The following is a 24,946-nucleotide window of genomic DNA, read 5'->3' on the forward strand; positions in this document are numbered from 1 at the left end:
TGTCTGAATGAATTTTAATTTTATTATGATTAATTCTGTAGCCACATTTATGATTTTACATTCCGTTTAATTATTAGCTTTTCATCGACTCACAAACCACCCGCAGTTCCCTCAAGAAACTTGAACTAGGAATAAAGAGTTCAATCAGAATCCAAAGTAACATCCCCGTCATTTCACCGTATTTTTACAGATTAAACAATTACTATTAAATAAAAGTCGATGCATGAAGAGAAAAATTAAGTTCTGCAAATTTAACGCATCCCCTACCACTCACACAAGGATTTGCATTAATTTTATTGAGTTTTATCTCAAATGACAGTACCTTCCATGTTTATGTGGTAAATCCTTTCTGAATTTCCCAATACATGGAACTTTTTCCTCTGACCACAAAACTAGCAAATGAGTAAATATCAGAAATTTTTATTGAACAATTCAATCTCAATGATGACAAGTGGAACGAGGCAAATTCTATATCAGTACAAAAAAAAACAAATGGGGCTGTAGGAGAGGAAACAGCAGTGGTAGTTTTCTCTAGTCCATCCTGGCCTTCAGGGTGCGTGTGGTTATCTTATCCTTCTCACTGTGAAATAACCACATACACCATCATCAACTCACTGAATTATAGAATTACAACTAGAAATGTCAAAACAAGAAACTTCATAGTCTGAATCTGGACCATGCATTACTATATTCAGTTCAAGAAATCAAACAAAATTAATTACACCGGGAGTCAAACATTTGGAATAATCAATGTTTTGTTAATTAATGCATTTCATGTTTTGGAAAGAAGTCTCTTATTTGTTATTTGATCAAAAACACAGTAATATTGTGAAATATTATTACATTTTTAAAAAAAAATTCCATGTGAATATATAGTAAACTGTAATTTATTCCTGTGATCAAAGCTGAATTTTCAGCATCATTACTCCAGTCTTCAGTGTCACATGATCCTTCAGAAATCATTCTAATATACTATAATATTTTAGTGGAAACTGATACATTTTTTCATAATTCTTTGATGAACAGTGAGTTCAAAAGAACAGCATTTATTTGAAATAAATCTTTTGTATCATTATAAATGTGTATATATTTATAAATTTTTACTATCATTAAAATGGATAAAAATATTCAATGTGGATGTTGAATACACTTAACAGTTTCTATCAAAATCTGAAGGTGCACAACTGTTTTCAACATTGATAATAATCAAATGTTTTTTGAGCAGCAAATCATCATATTAGAATGATTTCTGAAGGATCATGTGACACTGAAGACTGGAGTAATGATGCTGAAAATTCAGCTTAAATTACAGCTTATTATATATTCACATAGAAAACAGCTGTTTTACATTGTAATAATATTTCACAAGTTTTACTGTGTTTTTGATCAAATAAAAGCCTTGGTGAGCAGAAGAGACTTCTTTTAAAAACATTAAACATCCTGGTGTATACAGTGAATAAAGCCAGTAAAAATAGTTTTAACTTCAGTAAAAATGACAATCTTTACATAATGTGTTGTGTGCAGATTAAACTAACTTTAACTTTAATTAAAAGTTAACTACGAAACACTTACATGACATGAACGACGACTCCCATTCCAGACACGGCGTCTCTGTCAACAGCGTTCAGCATGGCCTGTGAGATGGTCTCAAACAAATCGTCTGGTTTCTAGAGAACACAATCAACAGCACAATCTATGAGAAAACTATCATGAATCAGCCTTCATGTCCAGTAATGTAGACTTCCACTTACCATGTCAGGTTCCCATAGGGACTCACACATGCCGTACATCTGCTCTGAGCAAGTGCCGCTCACGACAAAGTCTTCGGTTACCATTGGGCATCCAATAAGATCAAGGGAGCAGATGAAGGGTTCAGAGGTCTTTGGGTCCAGACCAGCAATCACAGGCTCAATGTAGTACGGCCCAAACCTGAGACAGGGATATGAGAGGTTACAATTCTGTACATAGCATACCAGCTTACGCGCAAGATTATGCCTATGAATGGAAGTCAATGGAACAAAAAGTGTAGCGTGACTGCATCTTACTGCTGATTGGACGCTAGTGGACGACCGATATATCGCCAAGGCATCGGCAGATACGTTTTTCTGTTTGGCCAATGTGTTGGAAGTGGGACTTTTATTTTGATGGCGGCGTGACTGAGAACGCCGGTGTGGTGAGAAATTGAATCGCCCCAGGAATCGAGTCTCCTTTAGGACCCCGAGTGATCCCATTGGTTCAATGGACATTTAATGGGTTGTATTTTTAGCACCTGATTATAATTCCCGCAAAATTATGTTATGATTTATATAGTTTAAAATGCGTTATAATGACCATTAATGTCTTTTAAATCACATCAAATAAATCGTCATTTTAAATCACAACCTATCAACAAATTTCCTACGCCCCATGAGGCCGTCAAAAGTGGGAGTGTCTTCCGTTTCCAAGTAAACGAGCGGTACGTGACACTCATTTATTCAACTGTCGACAGTCATTCAAGATTTAGCGATCCAAACTTGTGAACGTTTGGCTTTTACTTAAAGTTTTAAGATTCCAGCATCAATATTTGAACAATGTTTTACAATAAAAAAACGTTACAGTAACAGTAATTCATTAATTTATGTCAGGAGTGCACATGCTAAATCTAACTGATATTTATATTGACATAAAAAGAGAACACGTACCTATGCAGTTGCACCTGCTTCCATTTATTTACGATCACAAGAATGCACAAAACAACTCCATTAAGGCTTTTAAGTCCAAAGGCTTACACATGTAGAAATATATTGATAACATACCGTATGTTTACGTCACTTTTCTGAGCATTTCTATTAATTTTCCTCTAAATTATGTGATGATTGTGATCCAAGGACGTTTGAGCGATCTCTCCGTCTCACTATACTGTTATCCTTTCAGCCAGAGCAACAGAGGGAGCTCATGAGCGGAAAACAGGAGTTATGAGTTATACGAAAGATATGCGTATGCATTTGTCCACTATCAACAAAGGCACAGGGAAGAGACATAAAACATTAAACCAAATAAATACATGATTATAATCATATAAGAATTGTCTACGTTCCTCAAGCAGTCTCTGGTATTTTCCATAAACGTGTGTATTTATTATCACAATGGTTAACATAAGTAGCCTTTAGCATCGCATATATGACAGAGGAAACGCGACTGGCTCTGGCACACACTACACCAGTAGGAGTAAAATATCACATCATAAGGCTTTGGTGCTAGCATCAGTGACAGGTGAAGAACAGACAGCGGGTTGTTCATGTGTTGCAGTGCTAAGATGCTCTTGTAGTCATGCAGCAGCACTTTTGTGGAAGGTCAGTAAACTAAAGGACAATTAAGGGCACGAAAACTGTGTATTGTATTGTGATATTATTAACTAATAAATGTACTAAACTGAAATGTTGTCCCTGAGTGCCGTAACGACATCTCTCATAAAGTTTTGCAACTTTACAAAGTAAACAATGACCCGAAAAACACTTAGCCTCTTCGCTAATTAGCACACAAAATACCATTGGTATGATACTTCCGCCGCCACACCAGAAGTTGTACCCATGTTCTTTTTTTTTACAGTAGCGCCCCGCGGAAACAGGTGGATAGCTTCAGTGATATACTAGTATATGAAATACTAGCTATAGGTTGTGAAATCAAGCATTTCTCATTCTTACTGTTTTTTTATTTAGTTACCTGATAAGCCGGCTAACTTAGCTTATATTATATTAGGTATGTTTTTTGCTTCCATTATCTGTTTGGAAGTTTGTTTTATTATCCAATACATAGGCATTCATTTATATTTCAAGCATGTTGTTTGTGCACTTAATATCATAAAATAGTGAAATAGGTTATAATTAGTCAAGACATCACGATAACAACTTTTGATCAGGCATTACCGCCTGGGTCCTAAAGGAGACCCGATTCCTGGGGGGAGACTCGATTTCTCATGAACTCATGCCCTTCCATTTCCAGCAATTAGTTTTTGTATTTGGTGCAAATTAACAGGACGTAGCGAGGAAAGAAGTGCATTATTTACCTCCTCTCATACAGAAGATTGGACACCATGCTCATGAAGGTCTTGGGCTTGATCTGACGACCCTCCTTCAGCTCATACAAGTTCAAGCGGAACTTCAGCCTTTGAGATCTAGAGTAAAAGGAGAAGGTTATATTATATATAAGGTAAAGTGACAAGTGCTGTTTAAAATAATAAGATTATAATATTGTATTCTTACACTGTCTGTACATCTGTGGCAAGACCTGCCAGCCCGATGAAGAGTCTATCTCCCATGGGGAATAATTTCTGGAAGTCGGTGGTAACCAGCTGTGCCTGGACGCCAAACCTCCGGTCTGCTGCTATTGCCACACAGTCCTTTCCCCGCATCGCCATGACGGCACCTCCATTATATGACATAATAGACTATAGGCAGAAGACAACAAGACTGTAAGATTTCAAGCCCCCCGTAGTCAATAATTTTACCAAAATGACATATTTATTTTATTTCCTGTGGAAAAAAAATTCTTAATGCCTTAAAATAGCTTGAATGTAACTCTACACCCTTGCTTCATTTAGTATACACTGATCTGAATATGCTAATTAGCCCCGCCTCCTCTCGCTCGCGCCAGCTCAGAGATCCACTCGGTCAACTTACTGAGGTAAACGCTGCACAATGGTATCGCTCTTTACAACGTCAGACACATAACAGTAATTAATATGATTAGCCTTTTGCTTGACTATGTTTTTAAACAGCTAATAATGTGTCGCTAATGTTATATGTTTCCGTTCGCCATCTCAGAGTCACACAGCTGTCTTCTAACAATCAGCATCCTAACGATATTAGCATATAAGATCGTAATATACATCATACACCTGCTATATTGATAAATCTACCCAATTTTTCATATCAACAGAAAAATAAACCTGGCTTCTCTCTTGAGACTCTCCTGCTTCAGATCAATCAGAGTTAATGATATGCTAAAGCCCGCCCGCATGTTGACGTGATTGGTTACAAGGTAGTTTGTGACGTAAGAAACACCAGCGATTTTTTCCACTGCAGGTTGTATTTGCACATGGTTTGTCTTAAAGCATATTAAAAACATATAAACAACATTAAAACCTTGATTTTCACTACAGGGGGTCTTTAAGAAACTGCATTTTTATCTGGGTCATTGACAAATAAGGTTTTTAAAAGTGTAAAAAAATAATGGAGATACTGTAATTAATTTTGAAGTTTTATTAAGTGTTAACAGTGAGATGATGTGGTTTTTATAATCAATTAACACTGCTTTTGTAATTTTTTTTTTTACAAAATTTGTCACCTACAAGTCATTCGGTTTTACCAAAATTTCAGTTTTACCAAATGACACTTTTGGTTATACCGAATGACGATATTTTCAAACGACGCTAACAGGCTGATATCTAGCTAGCTAGCAAAAGGACAATTTTATATTTAGTACAAGTTTTTAAAATATTACAACATTTTCCATGTTTTATAGCGGTTGTACTGAATGACCTGATGTTTCGGGACATGCGTATGAGCAAGTGAAAACATGAATTTTTCAAATAGTTAAAAGAGTTACTTTGTTTCATGACCATGTGGTCCTTTGCAGGTGTCTGAATGATGTCACATGATATTGACCGTAATGAAATTCATTTTTCCGGACATTCTTTCTCATAACAAAGCAACGACTTCTACACAATTTTAATACCATTTTGCACTATGTTGATATATGATGTTATAAAATAATGCCAGAATAAAAAAAAAAAAAAATACATTTATTACATTTTAAGATATTTTAATCACAAATGAAATGGCTGTATTGGCCTTTGGACGGTTAAACCGAATGACCTTTTGACACTTCAAAATCTTTAAAATACCTTTATAAGTAGCAAAATATAATTAAAACCTTTTGGATTCAATAAAAGAGATATAGTTGTACTACCTTACATACTTTGGATGTCATATCTTTGTTTTTTATTGTTATTATTGAGGCCTTAGGACACACATACACTCTGACATACACATTTTACAGTTATTATATAGAATTAAATACTAAAACGTAGTTCTGATGACAAATTGTCATGATTTTGGACGCGGAATGAAAGCATGTTGTAAATCTACATCTGAAGCGCTTATGAAGGATCATTTGTTTGATCAAGAAAAGTTCAAACACTCAATTCCCCTTCTCATACCGATACAATTATGAAAATTATGATATAAGCACGATTAATCCACCATTCATATTTGGTCCCACACCCGAGTTCAACACTGTTAGTTTCGTTTTAAACATGACCAATCAAATAATTCATCATAATAGCACTCTCAATATAACTACAGCTTATTGTGCGCGTGGAATGCTTATATAAATATACAAAAATACTTAGAAGAAAGCTATTTAGTTTGCAGGTTATTATAAATTGTTTTAAAACTAGCAAAGATGAGAACGCAAATGAGCTACAGTGCTAATAAACACGATCATATTCCACTTAATTATTCAAACGTGTTCACTTACCATGATGACAAATGTACAAGCAGGCACTAATATGAAGAACTATTTAGAAGATTTTATTATGTTACGCTGAGAATATAGCTGCAGACCGGGTTACACACGGTGACTACACACTTTCTTTCGAGCGCTGCTGCTAGCTGTTCCTGCTGCTCGCGTCATTTCCTGCAGACGCGACCCCTACAGCGCCCCTGCTGGACAAAACCCTCAGCTGTCTCCTTACACCACTCACTTATATCGATTTTTTTTTTTTTTAATCTTGCCCATTTAATATATTATAGTTTTTTTTTTAAAATTGTGATTTTAAATCAGTCACAGAAAACAACAACCAACTAAAACAAACGTGTTGTACTCCTCACGATAGGGGGCGGTAATACTGTACTTCATTCTCACTCACAGGAGAGCAAGAACTGCAGAAGAAAACGATGCTAAACAAAACAAAAAAATAAAATGGGCTCGGAAGAAGGAGTCTTTAAATGCAAGTAGCACGTTTTTTTTAATGTCATAATGAATCGGTATATGAGTAGCATGATTTATTTACTTTTTAACAATAACAACATGCGGATATCGTGAAATTGTCAATGTATGTGATTAATTCCCTTGTCAATTAGTGGTAAAAATATCTTTACCAGTCGTCTGTATGCATTTAGGGACTGATGCCAACACGGCAGATCTGATTGTGTGGAGAGTCAGCAACAACAGACTGTTTACAGGCAGAAGAAATGCAGCCATTAAAGCCTTTGAGTGAGTAAAACCAGAGTGCTAACCTGCCTTCATCTCCATTACTGATCTGATGATGATGATGATCTGTCAATCTACAGGCTGTATGTGAAAGAGAAACAGCTGGAAGGGAAAGTGACTCCTGCATGGGTTCGAAAGAAGTGGGAGAATCTCAAACAAAAGTATAAGGTGATGTCGTGCCTTAATTTTGCTCGTTTGCAAGTCTGCAGAAGAAATACTAATAAATTACATTGCTTAAAGGTAATTACGTTATGGTTAAATGACATGACATTTTTGTCTGGGATCTATTCATTTATTTAAGAGATGTGAAGTCAAAGATGTCAGGGTACAACTATCTTCTTGTTGTTACGATGAAGGAAAAAAAACTTAATTGTTGAAAAGAAAATATTTATTTATTTTTTAAAAAAAATGCTTCAATCATTGCTTATTAATATAAAATAATGTTTGCCAAATCAAAGTCATGAGATGCAACCAACATGTAAATTTGTCATTTTGGCTGCGTGAGATTCTCCAGCTTTGTTGTTGTTGAGCAGCCGAAGCACGAGCTGTTAAAGCTCTGCCCTCTTCTGGAAAGGGGGCGGGAGCAGCAGCTTATTTGCATTTAAAGGGACACACACAAAAACGGCGTGTTTTTGCTCACACCCAAATAAGGACAAATTTGACAAGCTATAATAAATTATCTGTGGGGGATTTTGAGCTGAAACTTCACAGACACATTCTGAGAGACTTATATTACATCTTGTGAAGGGGGCATTATAGAGAATAATAGAGAAGGTAAGGCTGGTAATTTTGATTGTAAAATATCATGTGCTGCAAGTTTATTTATTAATTTATTTATAAAAAAACAATTAATGTTAATTGAAAAAAAATATTAAAATATGTAAACCATTTTAAAAAAACATTTAAACATTATTTATTTAATTTTTTTTTTTTAAATAATGTGCAAACTCTCATTCAAGATGTAAGGAAAACATGTTAAAACTTGATTGATAAATTGAAACTTATTGAAAATTATATATAAGTTGAATTACGCTGAGCCTGAGGTTAACAGGAGAAGCAACACCAACATAATCATGGACAACAGATGCTTAGAATGTTTTCATTTAAATATATTATTATTATTTAATGACTTTTTTTCCCGCTGGAAATTGGAAGGTGCTGTGCATTTTGCAAACAAATATTTGGCGACAAACTTGGCATCAATATTATCTTAAAAATTCTTCTTCAACCCGAAATGGTCCTTGGGACAAATGTGGGCAAAATCCTATTTTTTTTTTTTTTAAATATAAAAAAAAATGGTTTCCTTAATCTGAATGGTACAAGAAAAAAAATCATGGACATGATTCAACAATGTTAAGAGGTTGGAAAAAAAAGTCCTTAATTGGTCCTTCGTGGACACTAGAGGGCACCCATAGGAAATAAATGGGTGAGACTGTAATTCAGAGCCATTTTTTTTGTCTAATAAAAATCAATAAATCCAACACAATGCAGATCATACATACACATAAGTTGGGGGGAGTCTATGCAACATTCTCAATGTGGCAAACACACACACACACACACACACACACACACACACACACACACACACTTCAAAGTCCTACTGCAAGATTTGTTGATGCTTCCAAACAAAACATGTTGTACATTGTTTATTCTTGTTTGGTACCATTTAATTTTTTGAGTTATTGAAATTTGATGTTTTTTGTTAGAAATAAAAGATTATTCTGTCTCCCACATAGTCTCACCCAACAACACAAATGTTTTTTTTTTATCATAAGTTAAAAACAAATGTGTTTTTAACTTATGATAAAATCTAAAACTTAAGAGGTTAAGTTCGTTACAACATTGGTTTATAGATTTCAGCCTATACACAGCCATTGAGTACTATAGTCATATAGTGGCTATTGATATTTCATGTAATTGCTATTTTTATACCAAAATGTGTCACCAGATGTCACCAACGTATGCCAAATTTGAGGTGTTTCAACTTACTGGAATTAATACTTTTACTGAAGTTAAAAAAAATTAAACATAACATAAAAATAAGTATATTTTACATGAAAAATTTGGTAATTTTAGAGGTAAATAAAAAAATGCATAAATTGAGTGTTTTTATTTTATTGAAGATAGTGTTATGGCATTTATTCTAGAGATGCACCGATACTAAATTTCTCCACCGATAACCGATTATTCAGAGTGATATCTGCCGATAACGATACCGGTAGTTTGGGGGTTCTGCCTTTTATACATTCTTTTAAATTAATAATCATTTCATTATAATTAACCATTATGTTTTTAATTATAGTATTTTATTCTCTCCAATTCATCAACTTGTTTCAGAGTAACTGGTATCAGTTATAAACAAACACATTACTCAAATTAATATTACCACGCATTAACTAAATTCTGAAGATTAAATTAATATTTCTTAACTTTCTGAATGTTATTAATTCATATAATTACTATTAATATTGAATATCAAACTGGTTTCTTAGCATTTTCTTTACACAAAGCCCAAATTTAGAGCATTTTCCTGCCCTCTTTTGATTGACAGGATATATCGGCACTAACTATCGGCCGGTAGTGTGAAAATAAGCTTTTATTGGCCGATATATCGGTGCATCTCTAATTTATTAAAAAAAAAATAAAGGGGGATCACACCTGTGACATTTGTGCCCAATTTTGTTCACGAAGGACTCATTAAGGTTCTCAAAACAATATGAAACCAAGATGAATATATTTCTAATAATTGGTACATGTACCTGTAATTCATTTGTCGTGGATTATTTACTGCAGGACCTCAAAAGCCTCAGTATGGCGGGAGGAGACACAACAATCGCCACCTGGAAGTGGTACGCCATCATGGATGGTGCGCTGAGCAGCGAGATCCACCTCAACCATTTCATCAAGCCGGACCACTTGACCTCATTTGCTCAGGACGCTCCTCCCATCAAGCAGAGAAAGGAAGAGGATTGGTTGATAGCACTGCGGGAGATGGAGAGGCGGCAGGAGGAACGAGAGAGGCAAGCGGCGGAGAGAGAGGACGAGAGAGACAGACGCGCTGCCGCCCGAGAAGAAGAGAGAGACCGACGGGCCGCAGAGAGAGAAGAGATGAGAGAGAGACAGGCGCTGGAGAGGGAGGAGAGGAGGGAGCGGGAGATGTTTGCGAGAGAGGAGCGGTGGGAGAAAGAGATGCTGGCTAGAGAAGAACGACAGGAAAGGGAATACAGAGAACGAGAGGAGAGGAGAGAAAGAGAAGCTGCTGCCAGAGAAGAAAGACTCTTTAAACTCCTCGAGACATTTCTGGCCAACAAGTGAAACTCTTACTGACAGTTACATTCCAAGATTTGCCTATTTTCTGCTAATAAACTGTTTTGCAATACCATCACGTGTCTAGTTCTTTTAAATTAAAGACCCCCTGTGGTGAAAATCAAGTTTTTAATGTTGTTTATATGCCTATGTGGTGTTTTTAATATGCTTTAAGACAAACCATGTGCAAATTCATAAGTCAACACCATAGAGTACCTCAGGGATGGCGTGTTTTTGTAGGCCAAACCGGAAGTTAGCGGCGCACGGGTTCCTCGATCGAAAGCCAATGTATTTTTCCCATAGACTTTTGGAAAATCACAAAAAATAAGCTCTGTGTTTAACAAAGGGTTATGACACTTACACGTTTTGTGTATCAAGATAATCTTTACAAGTTAACACAACATTTCTACATTTTGAAGCCTAAATAAAGTGGTCAGATATAAAAAGCTAACAGTAGGCTATAAACGGACTACAGCACACCATGGTCGCGGATCAACGTCACCACCGCCAAGCTTCCTCACACTTTATTTAAAAACGTGCTCGCTGATTATGATCTGCGCTGTGTATGAATACTTATCCACATTTTCATGAGAAATGCTGTCCAAATGTCCTGTTTGTCATGATGACGTCTAAAGTCCCCGCCAAAGGAAGTATTCCCTTTTAGCAATTTGTTAGCAACCGCCGTTTTTAAGACACAATAAAGGTTTAAAAAATCTCAAGCGGGTTATAACTGGTGTGTTTTATGTCATAGATCAAAACGTGAAAATATTTAGAGGCTTTGTTAACCACAGACCTTATTTCAGGCGATTTAGCAAAAACCCATTCAAAAAACCCATTGACTTCGGGGCGATGGAACCGGAAGTCCTAAAATGCTAACCCGCTTCCAGGTTTTGCCTACAAAAACACGTCATCCCTGAGGTACTCTATTACTAAGTATTTTCTCTTTAAAACTGCAGTGATAAAAAACGCGGTTGAATTCGCTGGTGTCTGTGACGTCACAAACTACCTTGTAACCAATCACGTCAACGTGTGGGCGGGTTTTAGCATATCATTAACAGCGAACTAGCAGGGTAGTCTCCAGAGAAGCCAGTTTATCCCGGTATATTTTTCTGTTGATATGAAAAATCATGTAGATTTAGCAATATGGCGGGTGTATGATGTTATGATGAACTATATGCTGATACAGTGAGGATGCTGATTGTTAGAAGACACATATTGTTATGACTCTGAGATGGCGAACGGGAACATGGTTTGTGTAACATTAGCGACACATTATTGATAACACAGTCAAGCAAAAGACTAATCATATTAATTACTGTTATGTGTCTGATGTTGTAAAGAGCGATACCATTGTACAGCGTTTACCTCAGTAAGTTGACCGAGTGGATCTCTGAGCTGGCGTGAGTGAGAGGAGGCGGGGCTGATTTGCATATTCATTATTATTAAATGAGGCAAGGGTGTAGAGTTACATATTTTAAGGCATGAAGAAAATTTTTCATAGGAAAAAAATCGTTTATGTAATTTTGGTGATCAAAGATGAGTTTTAAGGGATAAAATTATTGACTTCTGGGGGACAAATAATTATAAGAAGTCAGTATTACTCTTTCACAAATCCAACAAACAGAATTAATTTAGTAATTACACTAAACCAACAAGACAACAAACAAACATATCATGATTAAAAAATTTATTATTGAACAAATCCAACAGATGGCAACACAGACGGAAAAACAATATACCCACAAAGCAGCACACACAGAACAAAATGAGCTTTTACATTCTGAACACAAGAGTGTGAGACATTCAATTAATTAAGTTGCTATTTTAACACCGAATGTTGTGAAGAATCATTTGTGAGGTATCTGAAAAAAGGTTATACCGTATTTTAGAGTCAGATTAAGCAAAAGTTGAGGTAACACTTTATTTTAACGTACTATACACTGTGCTGGGTTAAAAATAACCCAAGTTGGTTTGAAAATGGACAAACCCAGCGATTGGGTAGTTTTAACCCAGTGGTTGGGTTAAATGTTTGCCCAACCTGCTGGGTAGTTTTATTTAACTCAACTATTGTTTAAAAATGACTATATTTCTTGCTTAAAATGAACCCAAAGTATGTTGGAAATGAACATGTTTAATAAATAATAATTAAACATTTATTAAATTGCTTATTAATAAATGTTCACCTTTTGATTATTATTGTTTCCTCTAGTAATTATGCGTCTGATTTTTAATTTCCAACATATTTTCGGTTCATTTTAATCCAGACATACAGTCATTTTTAAACAATAGTTGAGTTAAAATAAAACTGCCCAGCACATTGAGCAAACATTTAACCCAACCGCTGGCTAAGTTTGTCCATTTTCAACCCAACTTGGGTTGTTTTTAACCCCAGCATTTTTTTAGAGTGTAGTAATACCAGTAAATTATGCATAAAGTATCTAACCTAGTAAGTACATGTAGTTAGTTATTATTACTCAGTACGTATTTGAGTAATAACACTGTAACTTAGAATGTCTCTGTTTAAATATATTTATATTATTTAAATATTTAATTACTTATTTCCTTGTGTCTATTTTTTCCTCTGAGTATTTCTCTGCAAACAAATATTTGGCAACAAACTTGGCATCATTTTTTCCCTGAAAATAAAGCATTTATAATATTTATTCTATATATCTAATTTTTATATAATCCTCTGAATAAATACTTTAAGAGATGACAAATATTTAGAATACATCTATATAAATTACATGAGTTTCTGTAGATAATATATGATTTTCACAGAATACTTCATCTTATTTGATTTAAAATGACGGTATTTATCTCACTAAAGACTGAATGGTACGACACAGGTTGATCAGGTGGAATTAAAGGGATAGATATACCCAAAAATGATTTACTTGTTCCAAACCTGTATGAGTTTCTTTCTTCTGCTGGACACAAAAGAAGACATTTTGAAGAATGTCGATAACCAAACAGCTGATGTTCAGCAGAAGACACTTAATGTTACGTCAGCTTATTATACTTTTACTCTTTTGAGAGTTGACCCAAAAAAAATTCAAGAAATGTGATCACAGGCCATTTCTTTTTCCACTTCCTGTTACACTAGCACAGTTTTGCACTGTTACATCCTGAAGCCGGACATTCTCAGACGTGAGACTCGTCCAGATCCAGGTCAACAGGGGACAGTGGGAGCGGAGAGAGGGCGTGGGGTGTGAGCAGCGAGGTCAGCAGTGGGTTCTCTGTGCCACGGTCCTCTTCTGGACTCTGGGAGGTGTCTGTGTTTTGCAGAAGCCCAGAGGTCTCCTCATCCTCCGGACTTTCTCTGATCTGGGATGGGGTGGGCCGGGACGGAGTGCTCAGGACAGGGAGGGGAGGAGGAAGAGGGGAGCAGGCTCTGGAAGTGGAGCTGGAGGCGGCAGAAGGGGTTGGAGACAGACTGCTTCTGACACTCGCCTGATCTTTCCTGTCTTTATTCTCACCCTACAGTCAAAACAGAGCAGGTGGAGTGTGAGCTGTCGAATCATGTTCAATAGCGACAGACATAATAGATTTAGTATAATTGTGCAGATGAAGTTTTTGAACTGGGGGACATTTTGATGGCATGACTCCAAACCCGTGTTAATTTCCGACCCTGGTCTCCACTCGATACACACAAGTATAATTTTAAACATCTTTTAGCATGTGTGTAACCAACAACTCTGCAAGCTTTCATTTGAACACTGTGATCAGACCTGTGGCAATGCCTGTTTGTGCGGGGCAGTTTTGATGCTAGGTGATGAGGAAGGAGAGTGTCCTCCGGCAGCATGGCTCATCCTGCCGACCTCTGTGACCCCTGCTGGGCCGCTGCTGGGGCTGGGAGTGGCAGTAGGAGATCTGCCCGCTGCTTCCTGCTGGGTCTCAGTGAAAGTGACAGACCTTTTTTGGTCACCATGTGCTTAAGAAAAAAAAGAGAGAGATTCATTAGACTATCTGAGCCTCATATATATATCAACTTTGATACATGGCTTTCTAAGGCCTTTACGTCATTAATTTGACCAATGCTTTTTCACAAATGTCAAAAAAAAAAAAAAAAAATTATATTTACAGTGGGAACTGATATGTATTTTTATTATTATTCATAATAATGTAATTTTTATACATTATTATACATGCTATATATATTTTGTCAATAGACTAGATGATTATTATTAGGGATGTGCAACAGTGATCGAGTACTCGACCGTGACAGCAATGAAAATGTTTTTTTTCCCCCTTCTCCTGATTGGTTATAGCAGCACTTTGGGCGGCGCCCTGAGCTCTGATTGGTTATCTTGCCGCAGCATGCGTCAAAAGACGTGATAGAGAATGTCTGGTAGGGGTGTTCGATTCCAGGTCTTTTGGAGTCGACTCTGACTCCCGACTCCCACTGTAGGATTCCATCGACTCCTCGACTCCATTTACTTTACATCAAAACAGGGTCATAAATAAGGCAAAATGGCAGTCCTTACACACTTAATTAGTTTATCTTTCCCCAACGCGAAGCCTTAAAATCCCCTCATTAAAACAACACACGTTCAGCGAGACTGTCCAAATTATTCCAATTTAGCGATGACTTGAATGAGTATCAATCCTGCTACCTAGCTAACTGCAGATACCTCATTTTACAGAGAGAAAAGTCCCGAAACACATCTGTGGTCGAATATTATTCTTTAATAAATTCATCTCATTATAATAGTCTGGTGATGGCGCTAAACACACATGATCATTGTCTTAAAAGTGCTTGGACAGGAGAGTTAGATAAGATAATAAAATGAATACAATACATACAAAAATGCATACAATGATGTACACTTATTGATGTGTTTATTGTTGATGTGAGTTTTTTTTTATTATGTATGGTTAGTTTAATGATTATGAACACGGTTAACCATAGAAAATCAAATCTATATTTATTGCATTATAAGCTACCATCAATACTAAAGCTGGCACGGAGATTTGTATAATTACAAACTAAAGTCACTATGACTGTTATCTATTTCTAAAGTAAGCTACATGTAGGATAAATGTATGTGACAAAGTTTCTGCGACAGCTCTCTAACGCGATTCGTCAGTGTCCGAATTCCTCGCTTCATTTCGTTCACTCCTTACTTTATATAGGCTATGGATTCGAGAATCAGTAAACAAGTGAGCGGTTTCAGACACAGCAACAGAGTCGACACCGAGAGTCGATTCCTGTGCTGGAGTCGACCCCGACTCTGGGGCTATTCAGAGTCGAGGAAATGACTCTTTTGGAGTCGACTCCCCATCACTAATGTCTGGCTTCACTTTGACAAGATAGATGAAAATACAGTGCAACGCAAGCTTTGCAGCGCCAAGCTTTTATCTTGTGCTGGAAATATCCTTTAAATTATATTCATAATTAATTTAGCAATAATCATCATCAGCATAGGCGCCGAGCCCCCGAGCACCCACAGAAAAACACAAGATATTCTCATTTCATTTCAACCAATAAAAATCGATTGAAGCCTTCAGACACGGCTTATTTTTCCTTTTTATAGTCCATTTGAGGCAGTTTCTATTTCGTTAACGTCGAGAGCGCATTTGTAACGCATCCATGTAATTCAGGAGCACGAATCTCTCTGCTCGGACGCGGATTTCTTTTTGGACAGAAACATAAATCGGCGCCTATGATCATCAGTGATTTTCATTCTGTAAAATAACATTTTGGTTGATCAGAAAGCGCAAACTCAATCCAAAATATTGCTGAAATATTACAATAAATAAAAAATGACAATAGTGACACTAATGTAGCCTAATGTTTTCGTTTCATTGGCTTTCGTTTTAAATTCGCGAACTTTTTGCAGATGAAAGTTTAATAATGTAGATGAAAATAAAGCACAAATCTGCCATAAACAGCATTATAATGAGAACTTTATAGAAATCTATAGTAAATTCTGTCCTTGCCCGTGTTTCAGCGCGCTGTCATGAAAGCCATCACTGCGCGAGCTCTCTCTTTCTCTCGCTATAGCGCGCAACTTAAAGTTCACTGGCATTTGCATCCTTTTTTTGCAAATACAAGTTGTAATATTACATCTATGTTATGTATCTGAGTAATATCATAGGATGTGTCATAGAACGGGCTTCAGTTTATTGGCATAAAGTCACTCAGCTATTCCTTTTAGATGCTTCTTAATAACATTGCTGCATCATAATCATAATCTAACGGTGTTCTGATCACGTGTTCATGTTTTCATAGACAGGTTTTCATGTCATATTTTTGTTTTTAACATTCATTTTCATAACAGTCTTCAGATATTTTCATGCCCTGCCCCCCCCCCCGAGTACTCGATTACTCGTTTTTGAAACCTATCGATGATCGAAATGAAAAATTGCCAAAAATGCCCATCCTTAATCAGGCTTTACAATGTTAAATATGCCAAAAGTTAAATGTTGTGCATCATTGGTGTTCATTTCATTTTTCATGTAGTCACACAAGCAGACCGTACCCCTGTCGAGTGGTTTATTCTTAGGCTGAATGCTCCTGCGGGTCGTTGAGAGTCTGGCTCCCTGACGCCCGCGGGACTCGTCCTGCACCCTCTGGATGGACAGCAGGGGTCGCCGTAGCTATAAGACACAGCGCCTCAATGCCTTGACACCGAATGCAAAAATGAAGACCGTTAAAAATAAGACTGAAAGCTCACCTGTCTAAGTCCTCTCTTACGACCGAGAGGAGGCTGAATGAGCAGATTCTGCTGTCCGGGTTCACTCTGCACACTGGCAACCCTGCAACCCGAAGGAAAGACACACAAACAGAGCCGATGAGACTGAACCGCTTGGAGATCTGAACACAATCCCTGTTAAATCCTCCGAATAAATGGGAGAGTTAAGAGGAAATGTGTCCCTTCCACAAATCCCCATCAGTCCACAGCCCTCCACCAATCAAACACAGGGACAGGCAGGCCCGGCTCCAGCTTTGAGAGGTAACGTGGGCCGGAGTTTTAACATTATTATTATTATTATTATTTTTTTTTTTAAAACTTTCTTTTATAACAAAAGGGGCAGGTCTTAAAAGGGAGTCTATATTATATATATATATATATATAAAAACACACAAGGCTCAATGCTAATGAAAACATTTCCACTGGCCCTGCCACAAAAAAAACAAAAAAACAAACAAAAAAAAAAAACAGTATTTTAATAATGTTAAATAAAGACAAATAAACTGTTAGTATTAAAATAAGAACGGTGAACAAATTACAAGCACAAATAAATACAACAAATACATACAAAGATACAAATGAAATGTGTGCTTACAAATGTTTCTGCTTAAATGTATAATATGATTGCATTATCTGCAGGATATAACTGTATATTTTGCCATATAGACATTAACTTGACAGTCACCTTTCTGTAAAGCGGCTTCGATTTTTGTGAAAAGCGCTATACAAATAAGCATGAATCGAATTGAAAATTGAAATAAACAGATTTCAGGTAGGTCTAGCAGTATTCAAGTACGAAAGACTAATGTATACCGTAGTGAAAAATAAATATACTAAAATGTTTTCAAAATACATTTATTTTATATATACTACAAATTTACATATTTATGTGCTTAATAAAAAAATACCCTGCAATTGCACTTTTGGTATATAAACTGGTGTACTTAAAGTCTTCTAAACTGGAACAACTAATTTTGTTCTTAATGCACTTTAATTGTGCAGAAGTAGTGCTGAGATCAACCAAACCTAGATTTGATTGTGCTAAAGTGGAACTATTGCAAGTATACTTTAAATATCTTGCATTTAAAGACTGATATTATACATTAGAGATCATACGATCCTTATTAATAGTGATATTAAAACACTTTTTAGGCCTTTATTTTAAGAAATGTGCATTGTGTAATAAAGAAATACTCCAAATAAAGTTTAATTATAATTTTATATTGGTAAGTCTTAAGTGATATGTCAATAAATATCTTGAAGTATACTTTTTGGTATAGTATTTTTTACTAGGGTAAATTAAATATAGTTTAATCCTATTAAAGCTAAAGAGCAATATTTAAGTTTTTTTTTTAATTTTGTTTTGTTCTATAGTTAACATTAATGACACAAGACAGCAGCAGGTACAGTATATTAAGCTGCTGTCACTTTACGACCATAAACATGGATCTGACACTTCCGATTTTCTCCCAACTGTTTACATTCATTAAAACTTATTTTAACTGGCCAAAATGGGCCAGTGTTAATTTCATTGACGAATAATTTATCAACAACAACATATTTTGCTGACAAAAACGAGACGATAACTAAATAAAAACCAGCTTCGAATGACAAAAATCTATTTACATTTTTGTCAACGAATAAAAACAAGATGAAAATGTTATTGAGGGGAGGATTTGGGAAGAGATCCAGTCAGAATGATGTCCTGCGCTGATCTACCTGGCGGGACATATGTTGGCATACACATAAAGAAACTTTCAAAAATGTAAACGTCTGGGAGAAAGAGAAGAGCAGACATATAAATCTGAAAAAGTGTGACGACACAAAAGAGAGCTCTATTCTGTGCGCACACATCCGACGCACCGCAGAAAAGCCACTTCTCAGACGTCAGCGTATGAGTACTGAATTGTTCATGTCTTTTCACGCCTGAATGGACAAATACATTGTCAAAATGTCAGTTTTGGAAAGTATTCACGTAAACACAGTCGGTTATGTCTTAAGAAAACATAAACGGAGAATATCGGATGTGCGTCAGTGTATTGGATCCGCATATTCGGTCTTAAAGTGACAGTAGCCTAATTATCCTGCTGCCGTCTGTGCCCTTAATGTTAATCAAACAACAAAAGATGAAGAGAAAAGCATTCACTGCTCTTTAATAGCTTTAATAAGGATTAATTATATTGAATTTATACAAATAAATATGTCTGTTTGAAAGAATAATGTAGTCTATGCAAGTTAAATTACAAAGAATGCATATATCATCATTTTTTTTTTTTTTTTTTTTTGCATATATTTCATTTTAAGAGCAGTTAAATGTATGTCTGTATTGCATGTTCAAATTTTAATATCATTCATATTAACAGGTTAATAGATGTTTTCTCCAGGAGTATATAATGAGTTTTAGAGAAATTCTTAATTAATGAATTACAATTTAACGAAACGCATTAGATTTTAGGCGACTAAAAGATCTACGGTAGATTCAGTCGACTACAATCTCATGATATTTAGTCCACTAAAACAAACAATTCAGATGACTAAAATATGACTAAACTAAATGGCATTTTAGTCAAAAGACTAACTAAAACTAAATCAAAATTTGCTGTCAAAATTAACACTGAAACGGGCATTTTGATGTGTGTGTTGGTCAGTTCAAGCGCGATAAGACGCGAAAGAGAACTCAGTTCTGTAACGGCACGCTCCTCGCTGTATGAGACGCGGCTCTCTTTCTTTTGGTTGTGTGTGCGCACAGAAAGCGTGTGGGTACCTGATTTCTCTTTTAGGTCTTCTCATGCTTTAATGGTTTAAAATCGCTTGAACTGGCAAGGCTTAAATTAGGTTTGAATGCTTTCTAGTTTCTAAATAACAAGCAGTTTGTTGATACCAAGCGGCTGAAAAGCATGATCTGGAGCACCAATTTTGCAATCGGTTGTTATTTGGCGTGGAGCCAGTGTGGGCGGAGCTCCTGGTTAGGTGGAGCCGGGCCTGAGGACAGGAACGAATCAGAAAACATGAATCGCAGGTCAGAACCTGCAATGTCATCCACAAAAAAACAAAGGGGAATAGAGAAGCTGGTATAGCAGTGTGAGCAGGACGTAACCACTCATTTGAACTATTGAAAATTTGTGAGATTCATCTGATGGCAGATCAGAAAACATTTTTTAATGTCTAATCGTCTACTTCAAACCTGCTAGACCAAACCCCCCCAGCCCCACAGATTGGCCCCCCAAAGAGGAACTCCAATTTGAGCAGCAAAAAGCCTGAAACATGAGTGGACACCATGACACCATGAGGCTCACTGGAGATGACATGAGTACCACAGAGTGATAATACGTAGACGGGCATCACTGTCCCTTGCCAAGAGAGAGAGAGAAAGAAAGAAAGAAACGGTGACTTGGAGAGGATGAGAAGAGAGAGAGAGAGATCCTAGTGAGAATTCAAGTTGGATGTGATGAACAGGGAAGGCAGGCCCAGCCCCGGCACACAGACGGTGAGACACTGCACACACAGGGCCGTGACACTGTACCTAGACAGGTTACCCTCCTCCAGAAGCCCCTGGGATTCATCTAGCACATTGGGTTCACTGTAGAGTTGGGCAGGGAACAAGATTAGGGGAATAATAAGAGAGACATGCAACCTTCCAGCTGTAGATCAGCCCTCTCTTAAAGGGAAAGATTGGATACATAAGGTTGTTATAGGCAGCTTTAGATTTGAAGTGGGGTGTTTGTTTACCTGTGACTGGGCAGCATGGTGCTCATGCCTGGTTCAGGCTGAGTGGCGGCCGAGTCCGTGGCGTGACTGGAGAAACGCCGCTGGGAAATGAGCCTGGGGAGGAAAGCTTCGTGCTCACTTACCACGCTGGGGATGCTAATGGAGTCATCTGGAAATGACAGAGTTAATATGGATCATTCAGCAATAATAACATTGGAAAGTGCTTCTAAAATGGAAGGCATTACAAAACCGAAAACATTACAAAAATAAGATGAATTTGTGATTAAAATTCTTTTTCAAAAATTAAAATTCTCTAAACAAGGATTTCTCTTGAGGTTTATAACGCAAGAACAGACTTGCTTTATCTACAATAACATTATTGGGTCATTCCGTGTCAAATTAACCAAATTTCGGAAACTTCCCCGGCTCAAATTTTTGATTTCGTTCATATTTTTTTCTGTAGAAAGACAAACATATATCGTGATGAAAGCCAAAATATTAAATGTCACAGATGTATATTTACTGAGTAATCCACTATTTTGTAGAGAGGGGTCAAAATGACAATTTTCACCTGAGATTTGGAGCCAGTTTACAGGGGTTAAAAATGACTTTAGAAAGATGGCAGCATCATTATTTTATTTTTACACAGATTGATAGCTCTATTAGTAAAATCTGTTGACTTTAGTAATCTTTGTTTCATTATATGCCAAAGGGGACTGTTCAAAAATGGCAAAAAGTGCTTTTTGCCTCAAGTTTGCATGCCTGTAACTCAAGAAGTATTAAAGATATCTTAATATCCTTTTAGATTCTGGTTCTTAACAAACTTTCCTTTTGCTATCTTCATTTTAAAGGCCCTCGATGGTTCAATTCCAGAGATATGGAGATCTTAATGTGGCTCCATGAGTAAATTGGTCACATTTTCAGTGGTCAAAAATCGAAAGTGGGTCACTTTGCATACAGATGATACTTTTTTCTTTTAAAGAGGAATATCTGAAGAACAAATAATGTTAAAACTAGAAATGTATCTTGTGTTTTTCTATCAACTCAATTGCATAAAACATACCTGTCTTACCTGTGCCATAAATATTCTTTTTCTAAACTTTACATGCATGTAATTCTAAAAGTATTCAAGATATCTTCTAGATTCTCATTTTTAATAAACTTTCCTTTTAAAATCTTCGTTTTCAAGGCCCTATATAGTTCAGTCCCATAGATATGGATATCTCAAGGCAGCTCCATGTTCAAATTGTTGAATTTTGAAAGGAAAGTTTATTAAGAATTAAAAAAGAAAAATATGTGCGTCCGAGCACATGCGCGCTTTGGTCAGAGCGGGAATAATGCGATTAAAGTGTTTACATGCCTGTATATTGTGATTAAAATCGGCGTACACCACCTAGTTTAATGCGATTATGCTTACTACGATTATGAGCTTAATCGCACTACTTTAATCGAAGTATTGCGTTTACATGAGGTAAAGTTTAATCGCAATATTGCAAAATCCCTTTATAATCGCATTATGAGAGTGCATGTAAACGCAATGAATGTATGGGTTGTTTTTTCTCCATGCAATTAGCCTACAAAAGAATTTGGATGGTGCATGAAAGCATCATAAAGGTGGTCAATTTAACTTGTGCACTGCAGTACAAATCATATATACAGAGACTGAACTTTGAACTAAAGAAGAAGAATTACACACTTTCCTCCTCCTCCTCATCGGTACGGCTGAGTGTATCCTGCGAGGGCTGGCGTGAAGGCTGGCTCTCCTGCTCCCAGACAGTTCCTGTTCCAGTGTTGGAGCGAGACATGGTGGCGAGACTTAACCTGTATGCAGAGGTGGACGTGCCAACAGTACTGATGGACGTCTTTCCCTGGTATGCTGGAAAAAAACAGGGAGAGATAGACAGAAAAAGCTTTTCACGTTACATGTAATCCTAGTTTAATGTCTTTTTAAACCCTGAGTTAAATCTCAAAACCTGAATAACCAGGATTAATTACTAACGCAGGAGCAGTGTATGACATGATTACATTAGCCCATGGTTAAGGATGACCCAGAGTCCTGACAGACGGGTAGGTGATTTATAAGTAATATATCAATTAAGCCAGTTCTCACCGGAGCCGCTGTGCACAGCCTCTTTCAGGATCTTGAGCTCGTTGCTGAACTCAGCGAACAGAGAGCTCTTGCAGAGGGAACGAGGGATGAAACGACGCTCCAGTTGCTCTGCGATATGGTGACGGGCTGTGATCTCCTCCTGAGACTCAGCTGGTTGGGTCAACAGCTGAAAGTAGAGACATGAAGACTTGTTTGTGAGTATCAATCTTATGGAAGTAGAAGCTGGCAGAAGAGAGAAATCAAGAGATAAAAATGAGTGGCTGACCGACATATCACACAAGGCAGATATCTTTAACGTACAGCTGCGGCATTATTGAACCATCCAGAACCCAAATTCATATAATCTGTACTTTTGTATGTTTTCATGCTGGCGACAGTATAAGGGGAGGGATTCTGCACAAGCTATATGTAAACGTTGCATAAGTGGAGTTCTGGCAAAAAACTTTGCTGTTTTTAGTGAATTAAATTCTGCGGCAGGTGGTGTATATGGATCGCAAGTGCTCAGAACTTGCAGTTTGTTTACATATCTTTGTTTTTCTTCTTTTGAGAGGCGATCTAAATATTTGTAACTTGAAAGAGATGGAAAATTGACAGGCCTGTGCTGCAGCTCTATGGATGTTTTGCCCTCTGCGGCAGCCATGTAACAAAACTATACATTGGATTATTTAAAAATATGTAAAATAAATAATATTCACTTATGTTGATATAGATATATATATATAATGTGAGAGAGGTCTTCTAGTGTGTGTGTGTGTGTGTGTGTGTGTGTGTGTGTGTGAGAGACGGTTCTTAAAGTGACAGCAGCCTAATAAACCTGCTACAGTCTGCCATTAATGTTAATCAAAGAACAAAAGAAAAAGAAAATCACTCACTGCTCTTGACTGAATAACTTTTGTAGCTTTAATAAAAATTAATAAAAATTCTAAATTATGCAGTGAAGACTGAAGTGCTTTGATTCTGGATATTTCCTATTAGATCAAATATTTAAAATATACTGTCTTTATGTTGTTTCTACATTAATTTGGAGATTAAATGTGTAATTTAGGGATGCACCGATACAGATACCATTATCGGTATCGAGCCCGATACCAAGCTCATGTACTTGTACTCGTAAAAATACCCCCGATACCAAAGACCGATACCTCACGTGACGTAACTGACAGAATTTTCTGTGCACAGAGACACCGGCGGCAGCAGCAGAAACAATGTCAGCCTCAAGGGAGTGGAAATACTTCAAATTAATGATGACAAAACACACATTGAGAACTGCATGCTTTCAATCACAATTCATTATCGATTAGTGAAGGCGGGATAGGCAGAATCGTGCTGAATGACACAGAGCGCTCTCTCTCTCTCTCTCTCTCTCTTTCTTGCGCGCGATCAGTTCTCCTCGCGCCTGAATAGTCAAATGCACACATAGTTGTCAAAATGTCCATCGTGTGTCAGTATCTATGGATTCGGTCTTAAAGGGACCGTAACCTATATTTCTCATTAATGTTAATAAAACAACAAAATATGTTAAATAAATGTATACATGGTAAATAAACCTACTGTATCTGAAAAACAAGTTCATTTAATTTGTATCTCTATAGTATTTGTTGTATTGTTTGTAAATTTCTTTTTATATTATAAAAATATTGGTAATTATGCCCTTTGAAGGTTATTGGACACTCTGAAATTTTAGTTCTTTAAGTTTGTGACAAGCACATAAAAATTATTACTTTTTTCATTAGAGTAATAATAAAGAAGCTGTCCTACATTCATTAGTCTCACTGTGTTGTGCTTGGAAAACTGCAACATCACCAAAAAAAAAAAAAAAAAAAAAAAAAGAAGAGAGAGAGAGAGAGAGAAAAAAATAAATAAATGT

The 24,946-nt window shown here is 36.6% G+C and overlaps 3 protein-coding genes and 1 long non-coding RNA gene across 16 annotated transcripts in view; 2 read left to right on the forward strand and 2 right to left on the reverse strand.

The window, feature by feature from the left end:
• The window catches only part of LOC127513925 (uncharacterized), a 757,994-nt gene that overhangs the window by 541,674 nt on the left and 191,374 nt on the right, over positions 1–24,946 (forward strand). The window lies entirely within an intron of this gene.
• psmb3 (proteasome 20S subunit beta 3) lies at positions 405–6,699 on the reverse strand. Its single transcript, XM_051896140.1, has 6 exons — positions 6,520–6,699; positions 4,242–4,426; positions 4,046–4,153; positions 1,752–1,929; positions 1,573–1,667; positions 405–580 (listed from the first exon to the last, which is right to left on the reverse strand). The coding sequence occupies exons 1-6, from the start codon at positions 6,520–6,522 to the stop codon at positions 532–534; spliced, it is 618 nt and encodes a 205-aa protein (XP_051752100.1). The 5' UTR covers positions 6,523–6,699; the 3' UTR covers positions 405–531.
• Positions 6,873–10,639, forward strand: si:ch73-193c12.2 (uncharacterized). Of its 2 annotated transcripts, none has more exons than XM_051896138.1 (4): positions 6,873–6,991; positions 7,164–7,257; positions 7,335–7,494; positions 10,051–10,639. In XM_051896138.1, exons 1-4 carry the CDS (start codon positions 6,964–6,966, stop codon positions 10,570–10,572), a joined length of 804 nt encoding a protein of 267 aa, XP_051752098.1. In that variant the 5' UTR covers positions 6,873–6,963; the 3' UTR covers positions 10,573–10,639. The 2 variants fall into 2 exon arrangements, with proteins under 2 accessions (XP_051752098.1, XP_051752099.1); XM_051896139.1 differs by having other exon boundaries at positions 6,874–6,991; positions 7,335–7,422.
• Positions 12,691–24,946, reverse strand: part of LOC127513888 (protein unc-80 homolog) — a 65,505-nt gene continuing 53,249 nt past the window's right edge. For 9 of the 12 annotated variants that reach the window (XM_051896047.1, XM_051896045.1, XM_051896040.1 and 6 more), the window contains 8 exons: positions 23,080–23,245; positions 22,666–22,845; positions 20,991–21,138; positions 20,785–20,841; positions 17,244–17,325; positions 17,049–17,166; positions 14,295–14,497; positions 12,691–14,043 (listed from right to left, as the gene is read on the reverse strand). In XM_051896047.1, coding sequence (XP_051752007.1) covers positions 13,708–14,043; positions 14,295–14,497; positions 17,049–17,166; positions 17,244–17,325; positions 20,785–20,841; positions 20,991–21,138; positions 22,666–22,845; positions 23,080–23,245 — 1,290 coding nt within the window. In that variant the 3' untranslated portion in view covers positions 12,691–13,707. The remainder of the gene's footprint in view (positions 14,044–14,294; positions 14,498–17,048; positions 17,167–17,243; positions 17,326–20,784; positions 20,842–20,990; positions 21,139–22,665; positions 22,846–23,079; positions 23,246–24,946) is intronic. The other 3 variants (XM_051896044.1, XM_051896051.1, XM_051896046.1) reach the window with 1 other exon arrangement.

The sequence above is a fragment of the Ctenopharyngodon idella genome, chromosome 6 (assembly GCF_019924925.1).
Source record: "Ctenopharyngodon idella isolate HZGC_01 chromosome 6, HZGC01, whole genome shotgun sequence".
NCBI lineage: Eukaryota > Metazoa > Chordata > Actinopteri > Cypriniformes > Xenocyprididae > Ctenopharyngodon > Ctenopharyngodon idella.

Excerpts from the sequence above, each read along its gene's own strand:
- psmb3 (XM_051896140.1), bottom strand. Across the intron at positions 1,930-4,045 it reads AATCTTCTGTATGAGAGGAG|GTTTGGGCCGTACTACATTG; the intron begins GTAAATAATGCA and ends TCCCTGTCTCAG. Across the intron at positions 581-1,572 it reads GGAGTCGTCGTTCATGTCAT|TGAGAAGGATAAGATAACCA; the intron begins GTAAGTGTTTCG and ends GTTATTTCACAG.
- si:ch73-193c12.2 (XM_051896138.1), top strand. The coding sequence starts at position 6,964 with ATGGGCTCGGAAGAAGGAGTCTTTAAAT. Across the intron at positions 6,992-7,163 it reads GGAAGAAGGAGTCTTTAAAT|GGACTGATGCCAACACGGCA; the intron begins GCAAGTAGCACG and ends GTATGCATTTAG. Across the intron at positions 7,495-10,050 it reads ATAAATTACATTGCTTAAAG|GACCTCAAAAGCCTCAGTAT; the intron begins GTAATTACGTTA and ends TATTTACTGCAG.